We start from the raw sequence: 22,383 nt of genomic DNA, 5'->3' as shown, positions 1-22,383 counted from the left end.
CTAAAATTAGACGTACGTATGTACGTATGGACTTCTCTGGTGCATATATTTGACATTTACAGCTGTTTATGCATTGTTTGAATATGTAATAATGTATTTTGAGAACCCTTGTTCTTAGTGGGCTCCTCCATCATAGGATTCTTCCTTCGAGAGCAGTCATCTGTCACTTGCTCTAAATTAAAATCGACACGTTTAAGGGAAAGATGAGTGCATTTCAAAGCAGTGCAATCAAAAGCTAGATGTTAAAAAATAATCATGATTTTTCTTCATGACTTACATGCGTACAGTACAGACATGCATACATACATACATGCATGCATGCATACATGTATGTATGTATGTATGTATGTCCATAATAATACATTCAGCATATATTCCACCAGTCCAGCTGCACTGCTCTCCTCCTGTCAGTGAAGAAACTGATGTGGCCACAAGATGGAGCTCTTTTAATTTGTTTGGATAGTGTGGAAGGTATGATTTGAGTTGGCATGACCTCTGTCATTTACAGGTCATATGTTTACCAGACAGATTAAATTAAATTCAATGAAATACATATGAACTAAAACATTTAGCAAGAGCCTAATCTTTGCTTTATCATTGCAGAAAATAAGTGCTTCCCTCATTATTCAATCTTTATTTTTTGCAACCATGTATGTTGAACTTGCATTCTTTTGCAAGACCTTCTTATGACTGGGCCAATTTTATTTAATCTCAAAACAGTTTCCCTAGAAATGCAGGAAAGACATCTAGATTTTTTTTTTTTTTTTTTTTTTTAAGTCAGTCCTGGAAAATCATTAGAGGATTTTGTCAGCTCGTACGTAGCGTAATGAATGAGCCACAGCGTTGCCAGGCTCTCGCTTACGGAGTATCGCCTTTCATGTCGGTCCTGTCAGTGAAACATGCAAACTTCACATACATCCTGTGAGATCTAAACACTGCAAAGTCCTTAATCAGTCCCTTTATAAACATCCATAGGCCACAGGGGGAAAAAGGACACACTCCTTCCCTTCACGCGCGCACGTGAGCGAGACGCACAAGACGCCGGCTGACCACGGTGTGATGTGGCGGCGCCGAGTGACCCACTCGGCTGTTTCTAGCCGCGCTTTTCCATCGCAGTTGTTATTATGGCGGAGGAGAGGATCGCAGTCGTCCTTTAGCCAGTAAAAATATCAGCTTGGTGATGGTGAGGCTTCACTTGACACGGATTCTCCTTCACACCACAGCCTTATCACACACTCTCTCGTCTCTCTCCCTGTTTTCCTTTGCGTTTTGGACGTTTACAACATGTTTCTGGGGGCTACGTTTTTTTTTTTTTTTTTTCCACAGGGCTTTAAGTAAGCGTTGGAAGGTGCCGCGCTCTCTCGCTCTTGAGTGGCTGTGAAGTGTTTGTGACAGTTGCTAAGCCAACACCCTGCGTAATGGCCCCGCCGAGCAGGAAGAACGCACGCGCTCCACAAATGGAGGCAGCGACTGCCTTGGCTGTACGGATGCTGTTTGGGCAGCGTAGATTACCGTCCCCTAAGACTGGAGAGGTGTCACCCGCCACGGCCCGATAACAGCTCATTGTTTGTCTGACTATGTGTTGTGAGGAAATGACCTGCTTTGAAGAGGGCCCTCTGACGGTGGCGGGTGGCGACGGAGACGACGCTATTATCAAAGCCGGTGCAACAACAGGCCCAGATAATTGATCTTTTTCACAGCAGCCATTTTGTGTCTAAAAGGCAGGGTAAGCACAGGTACGACCAAAACGTTAAAGGACGGCTTTACCGTGGGGAATATGAATATATATCAATCTCACGCCCCTAAGGTTTTAGAATCCGTTGAAATATTTTGAAATTGGAGCTTCACTGCCTGACCTATCAGGCATCTCTCACATTTTTAGGGAAGCCGGATGACGCGTTACGCGTCACCCAGCTTCCCTCCCCGCTTGCGGAACTCGAGCGCCTATGAACTACAAGTCTTGTGAGCATGGTCCCGCCTCTAGAGGTCCTCCACGCCCCTTCAGAGCTCTCGACGAAAAGCAAAAGGCAGCCATCTTGTCCACCCGCATAGCATACTGTAGCTAGGTTAGCTTTCCATAGCTCCTTGCCAAGAGACCATATCTCTGGAACGGAAGCACCAGAAGACACGGGACTGGCGGCATTGGAAAGCTCGTCAAATTTTACATCTAGTAGTAGGTGAGTTGAAGTAACGAAATCAATGCTGAGCAATGTACCCATTTTTACACATTTTTACAGAAAATAGTTACAACATCAGATGCGCGTAACTCCTACGAAAATGCCTTAAAATGCATGAAAATTTTTTTATGAAGACATCTCCCGACATATATACTACCGTTTACATTTGGTGCAATTTGGAGGCAATTTTATTTTCGATTTATTTCTTCTTCTTTGTATCTTTTATTGTCGAAGCCTTCTTCTTCTTCTTCTTCTTTGAGTTTTATGGCGGTTGGCAAACATATATGTGCATTACCGCCACCTACTGGAGTTTGATATCAGCCAAATGCCTGAGGGGTGGGCATGAAAACGAAGGCCACGCGAGCCCAGTGCATTGTGGGAAATGTAGTATTTCGGGTCCCCGCACCCGCCCCTCCCCTCCACCACCCCCCCCCTCCACACAGAGTGGATTTCTGGTGATATCTCTGGCGGGAAACAACCAATTTCAAAAATTTCAACGGATTCGAAAACCTTAGGGGCGTGAGATTTAATATATATTCATATTCCCCACGGTAAAGCCGGCCTTTAATGAGGGGTTCCAGCTTCCAAATCCATTTAGGTGTTCCAGTGCCGGGGCCCCTCATTAATGTTTTGGTTGCGCCTGTGTTTACCCTGCCTTTTAGACACAAAATGGCTGATATGAAAGAGGCCCATGCGGGAGAATATCTAGCAGTTGGTCTCTGTGATACACAAACGGGGCCCGCACCACTTTGCGGGTCAAATGGATCAGCAGGAGTTCTGATGAAGTGTTGGTTAGTTTACTTGGTGTTTGACATGTTTCTTGGTGCTACAGCGTGATGTGTATCATATGTGCCGCACAGTGTTGGGCCTGAACGCCTCACTGTCCACAACACAGGCGGAGATAGGAGGCCGTGATTTACAACCAAGCTACGTGCATATTTCTACATTTTTATCGTCGCCATAACACATTCTGGGAAGTAAAAAGTATGATAAAACTTAATCTCCAAAATGAGACTGAATAACGACGTGAGTGGCAGACAGCAGGAGAACCGGCCGTGACCCCTGCCTGCAGTGCTGCTGTCAATCTGGTCCAACGTGCAGGAACACTCCAGAGTCTGGACCCATTACATTTTAATGAAAGAGTTTGGGGGAGTTCACCGGACGGGAACGTGTGTTCACATGTGAAGGAGTGAATCCCTCTCAGCCAAACGATATTCATTTAAGGTAAAGCAGGTATTATCCTCACAACTGGGTCTGATCACGTATATAATACACCAGCCAATCGATAAGGTGTTCAGATGTCTGGGTCTCGATGTCTCCCAGGCTAAATGTGGTCGGATTCGAACCCGGGCCCTTGCAAGGGCTGATCGTTTTACCAGTTGAGGAAAAGCATGAGCTCCCTTGTGTGTCCCCTGCTCAAAACAGAACCTGTCTTGTGGCTGCAGTGAATTCTGGTCCACTGAGGCTACTGTCAGTGGAGACATACTGTATCTAGCTCTTCTACTAGGGATTTCTAATGATGGTTCCATTCCATTCCATTTAGGTGTTCCAGTGCCAGGGCGGGCCCTCATTAATGTTTTTGGTTACACCCGCTTTACTTCCTGCTTTACCACTTCAAAACGGTTGCTGTCAAAAGGGCCCACCTATACTGTCAGTAGCTGAATGTTTTACAGTATTAAATTGTTCATTGTGCACAAGGGTACACATTGGTCAGATTTACAACAAAAATTGCATGTTATAATATTGCCATAATTTCAGTGATCAGTTCAATGATTTTGAGTGCAGCAACGGGACGATTCAAGGCACGTTCTTGTAACTGACAGCTAGTAGTAATGGCCTACAGTGATCAAACCCCGCTTAATCTCATCTCATCATTTCACCCCTGTTAGCATCAGACAATGAATGGCATTAGTGTCCAAAAGTGTGAATATCTCTAGATCAGGCCTATTCAACTGGCGGCCCGGGGGCTAAATCCGGCCCGCCGATCAAGTCACACCTGCCTGCGGACCAGTTCTGGGGAGAGGGGGGGGGGGATCTTCTCTCTCTCTCTCTCTCCCTCTCTCTGTCTGTCACCTCTCTCTCTCTCTCTCTATCTGTCTCTCTGCCCATCTCTATCCTCTCTCTCTACCCCTCTCTCGATGACGCAGATGACAATCAAGTCCTGTTTCCGTTTTTCATCTGTGGATTTCTGAAAAGAAAATAGAATTACAAAAAAAAATCTAAATCAAAACATGGACCATGAGGCTATGATTAGGCAACTTTTGCAATGTAGTCAAATCAAACATTTTAAGATGTGGTGGCGCTGATGATGATGATAATAATAGCTCAGGGAAATGTCTGGCCCCCGGCGGGCCCTTAGCTTTCTGACACAATGTGGCCCCCTGAACAATGCAGTTGAATAGGCCCTGCTCCAGATCCTATAGGGATAACAAAGAGACCGGGCGTGTCACGATTTCACACACAAGTACCTGAACGCCTCCACAACAATTATGTGATGAAGACGATGAAGACCTTTGCTTCATGCCTGCCTCACACCTCTTTCAAATCCAGAGCTGGAAATGATTGGCATCATAGGCCTATAGGCCATAACGTTTGGAACAAATAAGCAAATGGAAATAGGCTACAGCTTCATTATAACGGACCACATGAAAGGACTTAACCATTCCTGCATGTCACCCTTAGTGTTTTCATGCAAGCACACAAGTGACTTTTGTGGTGAAGAAATTTGAATGGCCAATTTAAGAGGAAATTAAAACAGCTGACCGTTCCCACAAACCTTTTTGAAAGTAGAACTGAATGCTACATAGAACATACAGAAAAATGACAAAATGGCTGAGGAATTGAACATGTTGAATGCATATGATCAGTAAATGGTGCTTTTTAAACTTAACAAGCAGTTAACTATATTTTAAGATGTATGTAAAATACTCTACCGTACTTTGAATAATCATTTGTCTGATATTGTTTTTCCCACAAAAAAGGTAAATTGTTAAATCCTTAAAATGACGTCATCTACTCCTCTCTCAAAAAAAAATCCCATAGTCTATGTATGAATTATGCTAATATATTTAGTCTCAAAAGTTTTCTTGCTGGACACGAGGTGTTTCCTACTTCACTGTAAAGTCCATTCTCGGTGTACAGTATGTGCACTGGAGACTTCGGGTTTCCACGTCATATTTGTGTAAGTTTGAGTATTGGACAGGGATTGGCTTCTAAAATATTTGTGATGTCACAAATCATGCTTAAAAATCAAATAGGATTTTTCAGTGAAACTTTCCACTTTCAACAGACAGATGTGAAAACAGTCTTCTAGTGTCAAACTCTGCACAGAGATCATTCTGCACAGTGAAGCTCAAACATCCACCTGAAGGAACAAGAAGAAAAACAGATTTTTGACTTTAGGCGGTCTTTAAAAACGAGTTAATGGCTATCTGCAGCTCAGCAGCAACAATAGTCCTGCCTGAGTCCAAGGCCTTGCACAGCCGTACCCTTTTTGTGCAGCAATAAGCAAGCACCTGTTATTTTAGCATCTCAAAGCACTTCATTCTGTAAACTTTAAGTAGTTGACCTGCTCCATCCAACCCTCCAATATGTCCAGCAGGGCGGCGTCCTATGTTAGCGAATATACTCACTTGCGAATATGGCCTAGATATCATCAGTTCACAGCTTATGGCATTACATTTGAGAGAGATTAAAACACAATGACTGGAGGTAAAAAAAAAACACACACTGAGAACTATGATTCCACAAAAGCATCCTGCCCACAAATGAAACAAATACGTGTGTATATGGAGAGAAGAGAACTTTGAAAAGCAATTTGGCATATTGCGTACGCGGGGGCCGCTAATGTAATGGCGGGAATGTTGTTGATGGGGTCCTGGATGTCACACAGCAGAGCCGTGTAAGGCGAGGATGAGCGCTGGGGTAATGCACAATAACCCAACGCATTAACCTCGGCCCCACCCCCCTCTTCTCAGTTCAATCCGGTAAATTCCATTATTCCCCCCCACCCCACCCCCCCCCCAGCAGCTCCATTTGTCCTGTATAGGAATCCGCCCCTGCTTTTACTCCTAGTGCCACTGCTCCTTTAACCTGCTATATAGTGTGTCCCATGTTAATCTAGCACCGCCCCGGCCTCGAGCACTTTCAATAAAAACACGGGCTCCAAATCCGCCACTTTGAAAAGGCTACTAATTGCGCAAAAGAGCGATCATCCCCTCCGATGGGTTTAAAGACTTAAAACACAGGGATTAACTAAGGCACCGGTAATGTGATAATGCTTAATGTTTCACTGTAATTTAACGCATAAAAGAATAGCAAAAGTGGGCCATTCAGCGCTTAAAAACAATGCGCCATTACACACGCCAGACACACTGCCCAGAGCCACACAGGCCACTGACCTAATATCCCAGCATGCCTTGTTGTTCGTGAAGCCTAAAGCGGGCGTCCATTAAAGAGCTTTCGACTTGTGTTTGCCACTGTAATAAAGAGGCGAAGTGCACCGACCTTTTCAAATCCCCTGTAATGTGCCAACGTGTTGTTAGTGTCCATGCATGAGCGTTGTTTAACCCATTGATACCTGATGCAGCGTTTGCGTGTATATCCCTCATTTGTGTGTCTATCCGTTTAAGACCGCGAACCGCGTCACACGGTTCGCGGTCTTAAAGGGATACACACACAAATGCTGCATCAGGTATCAATGGGTTAAAGCTCGTACATATCAGCGGCACTGCGCTTCTGATCAATCTCAGAAGCCTGCAGCGTCTATCGGTCTGACGACAGATTAGAACAGGGGGTTCCGGGGTATGATAATTCAAAAAGTGGCGAGGACAGCACTTGTGGTGAGATATATTGTCACACTACGGACGTTTCCGTCTGTAAGTCGTTAATCAGATTGTTAACAATGCCCGGCGCATGGAAGAGGAAGTCTTGGCCTGGATGTCCAGTGGCTACACCAGAAACCAGAACTATTGTCCATCGCCCCCAGAGTCTCCTCGTCATCAGACCGATAGATGATGGCTTCTTCTGAGATTGGTTTCTGATTGAATGGTGAAGCTGGATGATGATGAGCACACATTTCTGTGGCAGAAATACTCAATCCACTCTGCCTTTTAAATGAAGAAGCCACCCTAAAACACTTTAATATTGTTGAAAGACAGCTTCTGAAGATGTACTTATCACCTGGGGCCATTTTATTGTTTGTTTGTGTGTGCTTCTTTTTGCATGCATAATTGGCCAAATGTAAACAATGTGACATCATGTTGAAATATTTCCACCGTAGCTACTAGATTGGGTTCCCAAAGTGCTAAAATATGTTAGGTGAGATTTTAATTGATATATAGGTGTTATTTGAAGTAGAAGTGCATACTGTATGTTCAACTGCCGCCGATGAAGCGCAAAACCGACAATTCTCTTTTTTCTGCGCCGGTTAAAAATGAAAAGTTGATTGTTTTTCATACTGGAGTTCGGCAGCCCAGAAAATGGAACATTCCAGTAATTGAGTTTTGAAGAAATGAATGCGTGTACAAGGGTTTCTGCATTAGCCATATCTACTACATTATACTGAATCTAGAATGGATTTTTGCAACATTGCAAGGTGAAAAAATACTATGTGATATCTTTGATGCACGAGTCAAATGAGATATATAATATAACAGACAGCTTATCCACAAAATGTCAGTGTCCATGACATGAGACCTTTGTGTTTTGGGGTCAGCGACTAACATTTCCGTTTTGTTGGCATTTAGTAGAACACAATTTAATGACGTCACGGTATTTAACGACGATGTGAGAAACACTGTGTTCCATCTGACCAGGCTTTGAGTAAGGGGCAGGATATAGCCTGGATCATAGAGACACTGCATGAAATAGGCCACGCCCATCACGGGGGAAAGCTGTCCGTTCACTTCCATACACCAGCGTTATTTTCCTTGAATTAAACATAGCTAAAAGCTGTTGTGTGGTGGGCTGCACAGACAACAAATGTAAAAAATCTCCAATTAAAGATTTTTGTACTCCCGAGCAAAACAAGGAAGCCATTGAGAATTGGCGAGAAGAAAAATGTGGATCTAGCTGTCAGTAAAGTAAGTTGGAGTGTTCATCTTCCGTATATACGATCTTTGTGTGCAACATGCGACCATGCACGCGACATAGGTGAACGCCAGGATTGGGGGGGGGGGGGGTTTGTTTCCCCCCGTTTTGGGCATGGTTTCTGAATGATGACGCTCTCCGCAGTGTCTCTATAGACCCACCGCAATGTTCAGGAGCTAGTTGGCTAGCAAGCTATATTTATGTGCCCATATGCCCACCTTTGACTGACAGCAGCAAGGTCACGCCCCCTCTCTGGACCTTTGACTGACAGCAGCAAGGTCACGCCCCCTCTCTGGACCTTTGACTGACAGCAGCAAGGTCACGCCCCCTCTCCGGACCTTTGACTGACAGCAGCAAGTTCACGCCCCCTCTCTGGACCTTTGACTGACAGCAGCAAGTTCACGCCCCCTCTCTGGACGTTTGACTGACAGCAGCAAGTTCACGCCCTCTCTCTGGACCTTATTACTTTTAAAACGTTTTCTGAAAATCGTGTAAAACCCCCCCACCTTTACACTTCAAAAATCATAAAAGTGGTCCTAATTTTTTTTTATTATCTTGCTGAACAAAAAACTTTTGTTAACCACAAACCTTATTTCAAGCATTTAACCAAAATTCCCGTGCAAAAATCCCATTGACTTTTACACGTACTGTAGGAACCGGACGTGCTAACATCATCCAGGTCTTCTGCACTCATTCCTGCGCTACTCTATGTCAGAAGATTGTCCGATCTCTTGGAAACACTGTTGTCTGGTCAAAGTGGTTCTCATGCTTCCAGTCCAGTCTGAGACAGAGAGCCAACAGTGGTCACTGTTTGCCCCCTTGGCATGAACCCCCGTCCCTCGACCCAGAGCCGCGTTGGCTCTGTCACAGTTAGTGTAGGCAGCTCGTTTGCATTGCAATGCCACGGGGACCTTTATTCCCCGTTTAGTAGCTTTTACTTTGTGGTTTGGCTGGCACTTCAACCAGCAACCCTCGCTTGTACCTCATCCTCCCCCCCGCCCCCTCTCTCTCTCCATGAAAAGGCCGTTCCACGCAGTTGGAATAGATTATTTTTCTTACAGTGTGAACAAATCATTCTTTGTCCTTGGCCTTCACCCCCTCGCTCCCCTCGCTCCCCTCCCCTGCATTGTCTGTCTGTGCTGTGCCGACGTAACGCCTCCAAGCCCTCTGGAGTTTATCACTGGAAAATAAAAGTCTAATCAGTCCATTCTGGCTGATTTGACGGGATTTTGTTAGACGTATCTCCGTGTTGATTATCACCCCCCCCCCCCCCCCCCCCCAATAAGAGCTGTTTAAAAAAAAAGACATGGCGATATTTTACCATCAGCAAATAATGATTATTTGCTGTTTATCAAGCAGTTTGCTTCGGTCACATCAACTCAACTAGCATTTATTGGACTTGTTAGATTGTTTCCCAGAGATAAGAGCACATACACATTGCATCTCAAACAATGTACCAGGACAAGTAATAACAATCATATTTCACTATAATGAAAAGTGATCATAAAAATAATATATAGATGTATTTTTTAACTGCTGTTCCTTCTGAGATTATTTGTTCTCAAGCAAGCCCAACTTTTTTATTTTAACTTTGCTTTATTGTCTGACAAACTACAGTAGCATGCCACCACAACCGTCACCGGACAACATCATGCCAACTACCATGCTACATGCTACCATGCTACCACCATCACCGGACAACATCATGACCAACATCCAGAGAGCCTGTTTTCATTCAGAACCAGAACCGGCTTTTTTATCTTCCATTAAAGGCTTTGTTGTTCTGCAAACACCTCCTCAGGATGACCTCCTCCCTGGTTGTGTCACACTTGACTTGCAGGCCATGACACTTGATAAACGTGACTTTGAGACTGCAGACTGCATTGTATGTCTGATGTGGCGTGTGGACGCTGCATTATATGTGCTTTAAGCATAACTTGATTTTGGCGCAGAAGAGAAGGTGCTAGTCCCACGAGTGTCTTTGTGGTTTTTATCTGTATGTGCATGTTTCTTTTGATATGAACCTGTGTGAAGGTCCTGCTACTGTATGCCTACATGCTCTTTCATTCTCCTCCTGTCCTGCAGTTGGCTGGCGAGGCCCAGGAGCTGTTCTCAGTGCGCCATGGTCCCGTACGAGCTGCCCGCATCCTGCCGGCCCCCCACATCAGTGAGTATCCTCAATGCCTGACTTGGTGCTTGGATGTTACGGGATCACATCAAGATGTGTGTTGCAGATAGCATTTGGGGTCGTGTTTATCGTGTTCACGAGAAGAGTCCATATGAAAGTGCCCCCCTCCCCCCCCCATGTGGTATTCACGACTTCGTAAGTGGACGTTTTCTGAAAGCTCCGAGTTCACAAAGTCGTGTCCACGACTTCCCACGTCGTAACTACGAGTTCCGTTTGAAGGCAGCGCAAGACAGTGAGACAGCAGCTGTCCTGTCAGTCCAGGATGTAGGCTAAAGAATAGCTCAGCTGTTTTCACCTCAGCACATGAACGTTACAACACACAAACGCTCTCTTTGCTGTTTTTATAGCTATATTTGTCTTCCAAATCTGCTAAAGTGGTGGAAATATGGCCATGTGGATTTATGCCCTTTGAAACACGTTTGCCTCGGTTTCCCTCTGAAGACGGAACAACAACATAACTCAACATAACTGTGAATCTTCTTGTCCTGGAATAGAAGGACTCGGGTTTTCCGACTCTTTCGGCTTTCCAGGACAACGCTCATAATTAAGTTTTGTGTGGCGCAACTCATGCAGTTTGGGGTTGCGGGTCATTGTGGAGGAGTGATATTTCATTAAAATGAAAGACTGCTGCCCCTGATTCTTAAGATCTAGCTTTGCCAGGGGCATCCCCGACATGCCCTCTCATCCTCATGTTGAAGTCAATGTAAGTGTAGTGTTGGCCTGCTCTCAGCTAGCTGTGGCCAGCCTCTGGCCTGCTGTCAGCTAGCCGTGGCCAGCCTCTGGCCTGCTGTCAGCTAGCCGTGGCCTGCTCTCAGCTAGCCGTGGCCTGCTGTCAGCTAGCTGTGGCCAGCCTCTGGCCTGCTGTCAGCTAGCCGTGGCCAGCCTCTGGCCTGCTCTCAGCTAGCTGTGGCCTGCTGTCAGCTAGCCGTGGCCTGCTCTCAGCTAGCCGTGGCCTGCTGTCAGCTAGCCGTGGCCTGCTCTCAGCTAGCTGTGGCCTGCTGTCAGCTAGCTGTGGCCAGCCTCTGGCCTGCTGTCAGCTAGCCGTGGCCTGCTCTCAGCTAGCTGTGGCCTGCTGTCAGCTAGCTGTGGCCAGCCTCTGGCCTGCTGTCAGCTAGCCGTGGCCTGCTCTCAGCTAGCTGTGGCCTGCTGTCAGCTAGATGTGGCCAGCCTCTGGCCTGCTGTTAGCTAGCCGTGGCCTGCTCTCAGCTAGCCATGGCAAACCTCTGAAGTGAAGGGCTCCCCGCTGCCAAGGCTGTGCTGGAAACCTCCCACTGCTCCGAGTCTCCTTCACACTCTCTTTCACCATCTCTCTCTAACGCTCATTTTCTAGTTATGGTTCACTCTCACTTTGGTTCACATGTCACTTTAGTTCCATGCCTCTCTTTCTTTAAATGTTATCTTTTCATCTTGACCTGTCTTTTTTATCAAGTTTTTGCAGATTTCCCCCAGTTTTTTGCCCAATTGGCCAATTCCCCCTTGCTGTCCCAGTCGTTGCCCCATCCTCTCTACCGATCTGGGTAGCACATGCTTCCTCCGATACATGTGTAGTCTCTTTTCACCTGACAGCGAGGAGTTTCACCGGCAGCACGTAGCGTGTGGGATGATCCAGTCCCCCCCCAGCCCCCCAGCCCAACCGACCAGAGGAGACACTAGTGCATCGACCAGGACACATAGCCTTAATCCGGCTTCCCACCCGCAGACACGGCCAATTGTGCCTGTACGGACGCCCATCGCCCAACCAAGCTGGAGGTAACACGGGGGCTCAAACCTGCGACCCTCATGTAGGTAGGCAGGGAATCTATCTACCAACCACCGCTGGACTACCCAGACGCCCTACCTCCTGTATTGTCAACATTATTGACCCTTATGTCCAATGCTGCCAAATCCAATGGCATCCAGTCTGTTGTTTAGTGCTGTGTCTCTCTCCTTCCTTTGGATAACTGGCCAAATATTATATACTGTATTATTTACAGCAGCTACAATGAAGTTTGAGAGCAGGAAATCATTCAGCTATCGATGACAACAATGTCTTTGATGTCAGTCCCTCAGAACAGAGAGACCAGTGTGGGCTTCTTTCCAGACCCACCATTTCACTCCAACCATAGACCAGAATACCATGCAAACACAAGACATGTTGCATTTTGAGTAGGCTAGGAAGTAGGCATGGGTCGGTTTGAAAATTTTGAAACCGGTTCGATATTCCCCCAAAAAACGTATCAAACCGGTATATCGATTTTTTGTTTGTTTGTTTTTTTAGCCCATAAATTACTGTAATGCGACTGCAGTTGGTGGCGATAATGCACCTCTAAGCTGGTATGGCAACCAGCACTAACACTGAATAAAAATAAGCAGAACCATTTAACTGTAACAACACACTGTTTTTATTTCTCATAACTATTCAGATTAACTTTTCTAAGTTCAAACATCAACATAATAAACAAAATAAGACTTTGCCTACTAGTGCAACTTGAGAAGAGGCTAATACGAAAAATAGTGCAATCAGAATGGATTGGCACAATTTTTTTTTAATTATTATTATTATTATTATTTTTTTTTTTTTGTAAAATTCTGTTTTTTCGGTTTGCACGTGATCAAACCGGTTTGGGCTCGTACACCGAACCGAACCGGTAAAACCGGAAATCGACCCATGCCTACTAGGAAGTAGACCAAGCATGTTGAGAGAACATGGGTACACCAAAAAAAGTAAATTTACAGTACAACATTTGATCACAAAATAACTGATAAAGCGATGCTATCTAACAGTGTGAGAGGATCCAAGGGTGGATTTCTCCTTGAACGTGTGTCTGCGGTGGCCTCCTTCTGTCCCCACCCTCCATTCTCCTCGGCTCTATCTCTCATATCATAACCGGCTCCTCGGTCCCGTCGTGTTACGAGAGCTTAATCGCATTTATGAAAGGTTAGGCGAGGAAGAGACAGAGTCCAGTGACAAAGATAGCCATGCTTTTGATCTAATCACATTCAATCAGTTTCCAGAGGAGGGGCGAGCAGTGAGGAATTAGCCTCACACAACAAGCAGCGTTCCCAGCAGGCTTTAGCCGACGCTCGCCCACTTCTTAAGACGCAAGAAAGGGGACGTATTGTCCTACGCAGAGACACATTCACTCACTGTGGAGCTCTGAGTCTGCTCTCCCCCGCAACCTGGGAACTTCCTGGGGGGAAAAAACAAAACGACAAAATATATTTTCTCAAATGTATCGATAATGGTTATTTAGATGGTTTCACACTCCCTTTTTGTCTTAGTTCTCACTGAGAGTTCTGTCATGTTATGACTTGACATTCTTGGGTTGGGTGTGAAACATCTAACACTCTGCACTCTGCTGAGTTTTTGAAAGTGTGGAAATAATTGGAAATTTCACGGCTGCCATCATGTTTAGCCTGACAAGAATGTTTGCTAGAAATTGCTGGCCAAAGATCAGGATTCTGACAACGCAAAGAAGAGACATCACAGGGCTTCGTGTTCCATCCATGCCAACCAGAAGACCAAATGATTTGTTTCTGATTTAGGAGAACTTATAAGAACCGGATAAGTGTTCTCAAAAACAACATGACTTTGGTATCTGTACATTTCTTTTGGTTAGATTAGATTATTATGAAAGGAGCCAGTGTGCATTTTTTTTCTCTCCCTGTAAAACTGCTTGCTTAGGAATAGGTTTGTTATACACAGCTACAGTGCGGTATATGGATGTGTCACAGCATACACGTTTATATGCAAAGTGATCATGTCTATTGTATTTACTGCGGCGGAGCGGGGGGGGGGGGGGGGGGTGATTTCAGCTGTGGTAACCCGAACCCCCAAAGCAAGTCAGAACAATGTTTAAATGGAAAAATTGCAGACTTAATCACGCATAAATATATATTGCAATTTTAGTTTCCACCATTGATCGCCGCAATTTCCACATTTAATCATTAAAGAATTCCCCTATCAGCATATAGTCATTCATTTAATGTCTGCTTCCTGTAGTGACATAGTGGAGTTGTTGACGTACAACACCAAATGTGTGTGTCTCTCTCACACACACGCACGCACGCACACACGCACACACACGCACACACACACGCACACACACACACACACACACACACACACACACACACACAGACACACAGACACACAGACACACACACACACACAGACACAGACAGTTGTATCTATTCTATGCTCGCATCCTCCGAGCTTATACGGTACAGTTGGATTTCTCCTTCCTTCCCAGACATGAAGTTTGAGTTTGGTGTCACTGCAGGTATCAATCAGTGCTGTGAGCGGCGCCAAATAGCCCCGCCGGCTTGTGGCAGCTTTTGGTGAGAAAATCGGCTTTTTGTTCTCCGTCCGTGTTCCGGTCCTTTGGCAGATTTCAACAACACACAATGACAGCATTTGAAGAGGCCCTGGAAGCGGATGAAAGCAGGCCCCAGTAATAAGAAGCAGCAGATACCCCCCGACACATGAGGGGAGCCATTCTCTGGAGCAGAAAATAAAAATGAATTGTCCTACTGGAGAGGGGAGGAGGACGCTGATTGCGATCTGCCAGGCGCGCAAACAGTGTTGCACTGTGGCGAGCCCGTTAAAAGGCCAATTGTCTTCGCATGGGAGCCCGTGGGTGGGCGGATTTGGAAAGACCCGAAAATAGGTGTCGATTAGAATAAGGCAAGATCTCCCTCCCCCCTTCCCAGAATAAAGGAGGAAGTGGTGGTTTTCCAACGGGGAGTAATCTGTTTATCCACATCCTCCCCGGAGTTTACAACCGATGCCCTTCCGGTGTCTCGGAAAACGGGGCACCACTCTTGTCGCCTAGTCTGACCAATGAATGAGCATGGAGGAATATCGTAATATGTATTGGGTCTTTCTGCTCTCTTGAGCGCTTTCGATACATGTCCGTTTGTATGTATTTTCATCACAATAGACCCTTTTCACGGGGGCCATTTTGTGTCGAAAAGGCAGAATAAACACAGGTGCAAGCAAAACACCAATGAGGGTTTCCAAATTCCAATCATGGAAGTTTGAAACCCTCATTAGTGTTTTGCTTGCCACAAAAGGGCCCCCGTGAGAAGGGTCTATAGACCTTCACATTGGGTCGATGGCCCTGCACTGGAAAAGAAAGCTATATAACAGTGCGAAGGCTAAATTCATTGGGCCCATACATCCGCATTGTAACATTCAAACACAGAGAGGTCCATATGGAAGTTAACAGTACTTGGTTTTGCTTAAATGACAGTCCACTAGTAATCACATTTAGGTTCCTTCTCAGAAAGTTTATTTTGCTAAATGTGCCATTCTAATGAAAGCCCCGAGTGTGTTCTGGAGCCATAGTATTTATACTGCGTCTCAATATGGTGACTGGTTATGATGTGTGCTGACAGAAACATGAAGACAGAAGAAAGGGTCCTGTCGGGAGTGTTAAGGGCTGCTAGGGAGGGACGGCATCTCACGCTACACCGCAGGAACTCAGGCTGATTACTGTCAAGCCTCAAATGACAGTCCTCCAAAGGCTAACATCTTCTTCAATCTGAGCCCCCATCCCTCTGCTCCCCGTCTCTCTGCTCCTCATCTCTCTGCTCCCCTTCTCTCTGCTCCTCATCTTCTCTGCTCCTCATCTTCTCTGCTCCTCATCTCTCTGCTCCTCATCTTCTCTGCTCCTCATCTCTCTGCTCCTCATCTTCTCTGCTCCTCATCCCTCTGCTCCTCATCTTCTCTGCTCCTCATCTCTCTGCTCCTCATCTTCTCTGCTCCTCATCCCTCTGCTCCTCATCTCTCTGCTCCCCGTCTCTCTGCTCCCCTTCTCTCTGCTCCTCATCTTCTCTGCTCCTCATCTCTCTGCTCCTCATCTTCTCTGCTCCTCATCCCTCTGCTCCTCATCTTCTCTGCTCCTCATCTCTCTGCTCCTCATCTCTCTGCTCCTCATCTTCTCTGCTCCTCATCTCTCTGCTCCTCATCTTCTCTGCTCCTCATCCCTCTGCTCCTCATCTTCTCTGCTCCTCATCTCTCTGCTACTCATCTTCTCTGCTCCTCATCTCTCTGCTCCTCATCTCTCTGTTCATCTTCTCTGCTCCTCATCTCTCTGTTCATCTTCTCTGCTCCTCATCTTCTCTGCTCCTCATCTTCATGCTCCCCGTCTCTCTGCCCCGGCTTCAGCAACCAGACAATTATGGAAAGCATGGGATCAATGCACTTAATGCAACATGTTTTCTCCTCCTTTTCTCTCTCTCTCTTCCTCTCTTTTTTTTATACTCTGCTGTAATTCCACCCTGAAACCCAATGACAAACACAAAAACAAATGTCTTCCCTTTCGTCACGTCAAGGACATTTTTCTCCCTATTTGGTTAGCGTTTTGTGATTTAATTTATCCCTCACTATGTGTTGCATTTTGTATCCCCCTTTATCTTACGAATGTTTTCTGGGGAAAGATTGTTTTTCTTTTTCCTCTCTCGTTCCCTGTTAAATCTCCGACACGCTGTGTTGTCTTCATTTCATTTGGACTTTATGCCGACCTGGCACTATGTTGTGGCCGGCGCGGATGGGTGCCCGCTACTGAGTTGTTAGGAAAAATAAAAGGCTGATCTGTGGAAAAAAATACATCTCTCCGCCCTCTCAAAAAAAAAAAATCTGTGACCATAATTTAATTACAGGGCAACAGTTGTAAGGGTAATCAACACACTTCCTGTTGTGGTAATTGGCGCCCTGTTAAACGTGAAGTGGGTGGGCCGGCGACACTAGAATGTCCCTCTTTGTTGTGTTGTGGTTCTCATCGGCTTCTTCCTCCTCCTCCTCCTCCTCCTCCTCCTCCTCTTCCTCCGCAGGCCCTCACAAGTTGGACAACTTTGCTGACAAGAGGCCCCTGCTGGGCGTGTGCAAGAGCACGGGCTCCTCCGGGTGAGTCCGCACAACACACGGCATCAGCTGACATCCCTTCCTATGTGACATCACTTCCTGTGTCAACAGGATTTGTTGGCCGTAGTCGTCCACAGCGGTGGGCCGCGGCCGCGGGCCGATGTGAGCCACGTATACACAGGTTCTCCTTCCAGCCACACACTGCAGCAGCTGCTTCCACTGATTAGCAGTGGAGGAGGAACTCATCAGTGAAATCAGCTGGTGCGTCTCCAGGACTGCAGCTCACTGGCGGCCAACTGTGTCCGCATGTTTGTAGCATTGCAGGGAGAAATGCTGATGAGAATCAGGGTTCCCAGGGGTCCTTGAAATCCTTCCTAATGTTGAGAACAACAAAAAAAGTCAAGGAGCTAGAAAGTTTTTGAAAATACAAAATAGACATACATGGGGTGTTGAAAGTGCTTGCATTTATATATTTTGTGCAAGAATATAAATTGAAGTTCTTTACTTTTATATATATATATTTTATATATATATATATATATATATATATATATATATATATATATATATATATATATATATATATACGGTATATATATTTAAGCAATATCACATGAGAGGGAGTGCGGTTGTTGGCTAATATCGGCACTGCTGTGATTCGGTCGTAGGATAAGATAATCACAGCAGTGCCGATATTAGACAACAACAGCACGACCTCGAGTGTGATATTGCTTTTATACAACAGTTCTATTAAACAAAGCTGATTAAAAAAATGACAAAAAGCTGAGAAAATATATGATTTCTCTATTTATTCCTCCGCCAACAAAAATAGTTCCCTCAGCTTTCTGCTTTGCCGAAAATGTAGCCTAATCAGCCTAATTAACGGCAGGCTGTCTACTTTACTACTGTCTACTCTACAGCTGTGAAGCATTTTGTTGATCAGTATATATATATCAGTAATATCTCCGAAGGCAGGTCGATCGAAAGCCAAAAAGCTAAGTCAATTAAAATCACATGGTCTGCCGTGTCAAGTGCTGCACTAAGATCTAAGATGTGAAGCCATATGCATATTGTATTTTGTCTTGTGTAAAATAAAAGTAAAAAAAGTGGGGAGGCGTCGGCACAATGACTGGGGAGGGGCTATGGCAGTCTGTGACATTGAACAGAACTTTAGGATTTTGACAATTCTTAGATGTGAGAAGAGCCACTCCAGCATAATTACCTTCTGAAATGTTCTCATGAGGACTTTCAAAATGTCAGAGGAGATGTTTTGCAGAGTTGTTCTCAGTAGGGCCTGTAGAAAACCCAACATAGCGCTGGGATTTCATTGAAGGAAACGGACATTGCTTGAGTCACAGTCAGCACTAAGCCAAATGACCTTTTTTGAAGGTGCCATTTTTTTATTCTGTTGGACACCCCCTGCCCCCCCCCCCCCCCCCCCATACACACGTAATCCAGTTTCCATGACGTGCTAGCCATGACGTGCTAGCCATGATGTGCTAGCCATGACCGCTTGTCAGTGTGATCAATGTTGTTTGGCAACGTGGCGGTTTAATTATTTCAGTGCCCAGATTTGATGTGTTTTGCAACACGGCAAATTCATTATAAAATATGTCAAGTTCTGGTTGTTCTGTTTCTACGGCTGGTCTCACTAACCCAGTCCCAGACCCGCAATGGCCGAACCCGAGTCCTGACCCACAACATGGCAGGTGTCAACGCAGCAAAAGCCCATCACCGCTCCACGTCCATCAATCATTCATCACCCATCAATCAAATGAATTGTAATTTTGTTCTTTGAAGCTGGACAAGTGCAGAGAGTTAAGTGGCTGTTACTGTAGATGTTAATATTCATTCATTAACGGTGTGGTACGATGAAGGATGACACCCAGTGAAACGTGAGCATTAGCATAGAAGTGGGAGGGGCTTCCTCGGGGTAGTTCCAGGTGAACTCTTCTCTTTAGTGGAGTTGGAAAATATCACGCTTGACTGGTTTGAGGCCAGAGGGTGAGAAACTAAAGTCACCTCTACTACTGTACGTGCTAAACGTCCCATCCACATGACATGTGCTCTTCACAGAGAGCAGGAGGGAGCGGGCAGTGATCGACTCCTTTGAATGTTCCGTTTAATAAGAAGAAGCATCAAAGGACCGCCCCCTCGCCTAGTTCTGAAGCCTTCACATGCGCCCAGCTGGAGGAGAGCCAGTGGCCGGTCATGTGGGGCTCAGTAGCTTGGAGTCATGTGGCCCATTTCCACCGCTGGTATCAACGCGGCCCCGCACAGCTCGTCTCGCTTTTTTGTCTCATTCCACCGATCAAAAACGTGGACAACCCAGGTTGAGTCGGGGTTGAGTCGTGCTGCTTTTGGTCCCTGCTCTGTTGAGGTTCTAGGGCTGTGGACGCGGTACCATACGGTGACGTGAAAACACTGCAGACCACTGATTGGTCAGTCAGAATCGTGTTTACTGTAGGCATCTACTGTCAATGCTGGATACCAGTTTAGTGGGGCTTACCTTCTCTTCTTATTTCCAGAAGTTATTTCTTTTGTGTTGCTGCCTTCGGCTCTGGTGAAATAAAATCGATCTCCTTGCTCAGCTTTAACATGCGGTGGTTTTCAATTGTTTTGAGAGAGAAAAAAGTCCGCTCCTCGCGAAGCCCTTTGTAGTTGGCTCCGCTAGGCTGCAGGCGAAGCCGCGGTCTTGCCTGTTGAGTTGCCGCTGGGGTTCTTCCCGTAGCGCCTCTCCCGTCCCCGCGCAGTGCATGCATGTGAGTTTGAGTAACAACAAAGTGATATCCATTCCCCTAGCCGATTGTCACATTTGCCCATGTACACTGTAGGTCATTTAGAGGCACCAGTATTTCATAATCAGTTTAAAAGTTCCATGTATGGATTTAATTTTAACGTTATACGTTATAGCCTACTTCGGCTATGGGCGGAGGGCAGATATGCGGTCGCTATGACAACCAGGTGTGGGCGGACGCAAGTAAACTTGCTATGGAAACAGAGTCTATATCAAGTAGAGCCGAGTAAGACCAGATCGAGTAGAGCTGTACTGTGCTGTTATGTGGTGGAAATTAGCCAATGGAGTACTATAGATGGTTTTCACCAGCTGCAACCCCACAGCACTTCCTTATTCTAAGCTTCTTCTTCTGTGTTTTATGGCGGTTGGCATCCTTAAATTAATGTTGCATTACCACCACCTGAATTGTATCAGCTTCACAGTGCTAACTATTTTAGTGTCCACATTCTCAGCTGTTGTTTTGCTATACGTTTAAATGTAAAGATAGGCCTATGCGTGCAATAACGTAGCCTACTGATAGTCAGCTTAATCTGTAACATGTAGCTTTTATTAGCCTCTCAGGCTAGCTCTGGACCTGACAACAACGCTTCCTACTACCCAGCGTGTGTACGTCTTTCCAACAGGTGTGGTTGTTATGGCAACTACTGTATCAACAACACCAACTACTACTACTAATTACTACAAGACAGAAAGAGGCTACGTTGTTACTGTGTCTGTCGGAGACATGGCCTAACGTTAACATTTAATATGAGCCGAATATCAGCCTCAGCCTCAGCAATGTATACAGGAAGTAAACCGGATATTCAGGTGGGTTGTGACGGTTGTTATTATTGTCAAGTTAAAACCGTCTATAGAGAGCCACAGGGATGACGTATTTTTGTAGTCAGAACGCTTCCTGGTTCTTCACTGTTTCTGTCTATGGGATTTTTGAATGGGTTTTTGCCGCGATGCTTCAAATAAGGTATCTGGGCAACGCAAGCTTAATCAAACGCAAACCAGTGTTCAGCTGGATAATCTTCACACATGAGGACCACTTTCATGAGTTTTGAAGCGTAAATGCGAGCCCTAGAAGTAAAAATCTCGTGCTAAGCTAATCCAGAACTACACACAGTGTCGCATAGGCTTCCCCGTCACATCAGCACTCAGCCTGGACTGTTGTTGATTGTGTGCGCTGCTGTACACTGATTACCCCGGGCTGAACGGGCTTGATTTGAAAACGTTTGAGAATCACTGCAGTACCTGAATGCCCCAGAGACAGACAGACAGACAGACATGCAGACACAGACAGACAGACAGGGGTTGAGAGGGGAGATTAACCAGATGTGCAGACCCCTGGGAAGCACTATAAGAGCATGGAGCGCCGGAGCGGGAACGTCATGTCCCGGCCCGGGGAAAAGAGTGGGAAAGAAAGAATTAAAATGAGACAAAACCCGGCACGGAATTTAGCACGCTCGCCTCTCCATACCCAGCCTGTGCCCTCCCTCCTCCCTCCTCCCTCCTCCCTCCTCCCTCCTCCCTCTCCATTTACTCGCACTCCTCTTCCAGAACAACACCAAATTTAACTGGATATTTCCTCTCTGGGAAATGAAATAAGGAAGTCTGTCTTCAGCCGGGCCGCTTTGATGGAGACCACCTTCCTGATGTTTTCCAGGGACCGCCTCGGCGTGCCGGCCTCCCGTCTCCCGCCACGGCGTGCCCGCCTCCCGACGCGGCGTGCCCGCCTCCCGACGCGGCGTGCCCGCCTCCCGAAGCGGTGCGGCTGGCCGACACTTCTGCTTTTTCGATGTCCTCGCTGACACTGATACAGGCAGGCAGGGCGGACAGGCAGGCAGACAGGCAGGCAGACAGGCAGACATGCAGGCAGGCAGACAGGCAGACAGACAGACAGACAGACAGAGAGACAGGCAGACAGACAGACAGACAGACAGAGAGACAGAGAGACAGACAGACAGACAGAGAGACAGGCAGACAGACAGACAGACAGACAGACAGACAGAGAGACAGAGAGACAGGCAGACAGACAGACAGACAGACAGGTAGACAGACAGACAGACAGGCAGACAGACAGAGAGACAGACAGACAGACAGAGAGACAGGCAGGGCCCTGACGGTTTGGCGGAGCAGCCAGGCGGCGCTCGGCGCTAATGCCCAAAACATGCGGCGTGTTGAAAAGCAGAAACCCTGACCTCTGGCTGAATGGCACAGGCCCCGCTCGGTGCTCGGCGAATAACACCACGGTCAAAAGACCAGGAAGGGGAAAAAGGCTTCCGGGTGCGGGCGCAGT

The 22,383-nt window shown here is 46.2% G+C and overlaps 1 protein-coding gene across 3 annotated transcripts in view; it reads left to right on the top strand.

Moving 5' to 3' along the window:
* Positions 1-22,383, top strand: part of bcas3 (BCAS3 microtubule associated cell migration factor) — a 472,230-nt gene that overhangs the window by 9,414 nt on the left and 440,433 nt on the right. For all 3 annotated transcript variants that reach the window (XM_083637179.1, XM_083637180.1, XM_083637178.1), the window contains exons 5-6: positions 10,353-10,434; positions 17,272-17,344. In XM_083637179.1, coding sequence (XP_083493305.1) covers positions 10,353-10,434; positions 17,272-17,344 — 155 coding nt within the window. The remainder of the gene's footprint in view (positions 1-10,352; positions 10,435-17,271; positions 17,345-22,383) is intronic.

This window comes from Poromitra crassiceps (genome assembly GCF_964638095.1).
Source record: "Poromitra crassiceps genome assembly, chromosome: 5".
NCBI classification, from domain to species: Eukaryota; Metazoa; Chordata; class Actinopteri; order Beryciformes; family Melamphaidae; genus Poromitra; species Poromitra crassiceps.
This window is presented reverse-complemented; position numbering and strand designations above follow the sequence as displayed.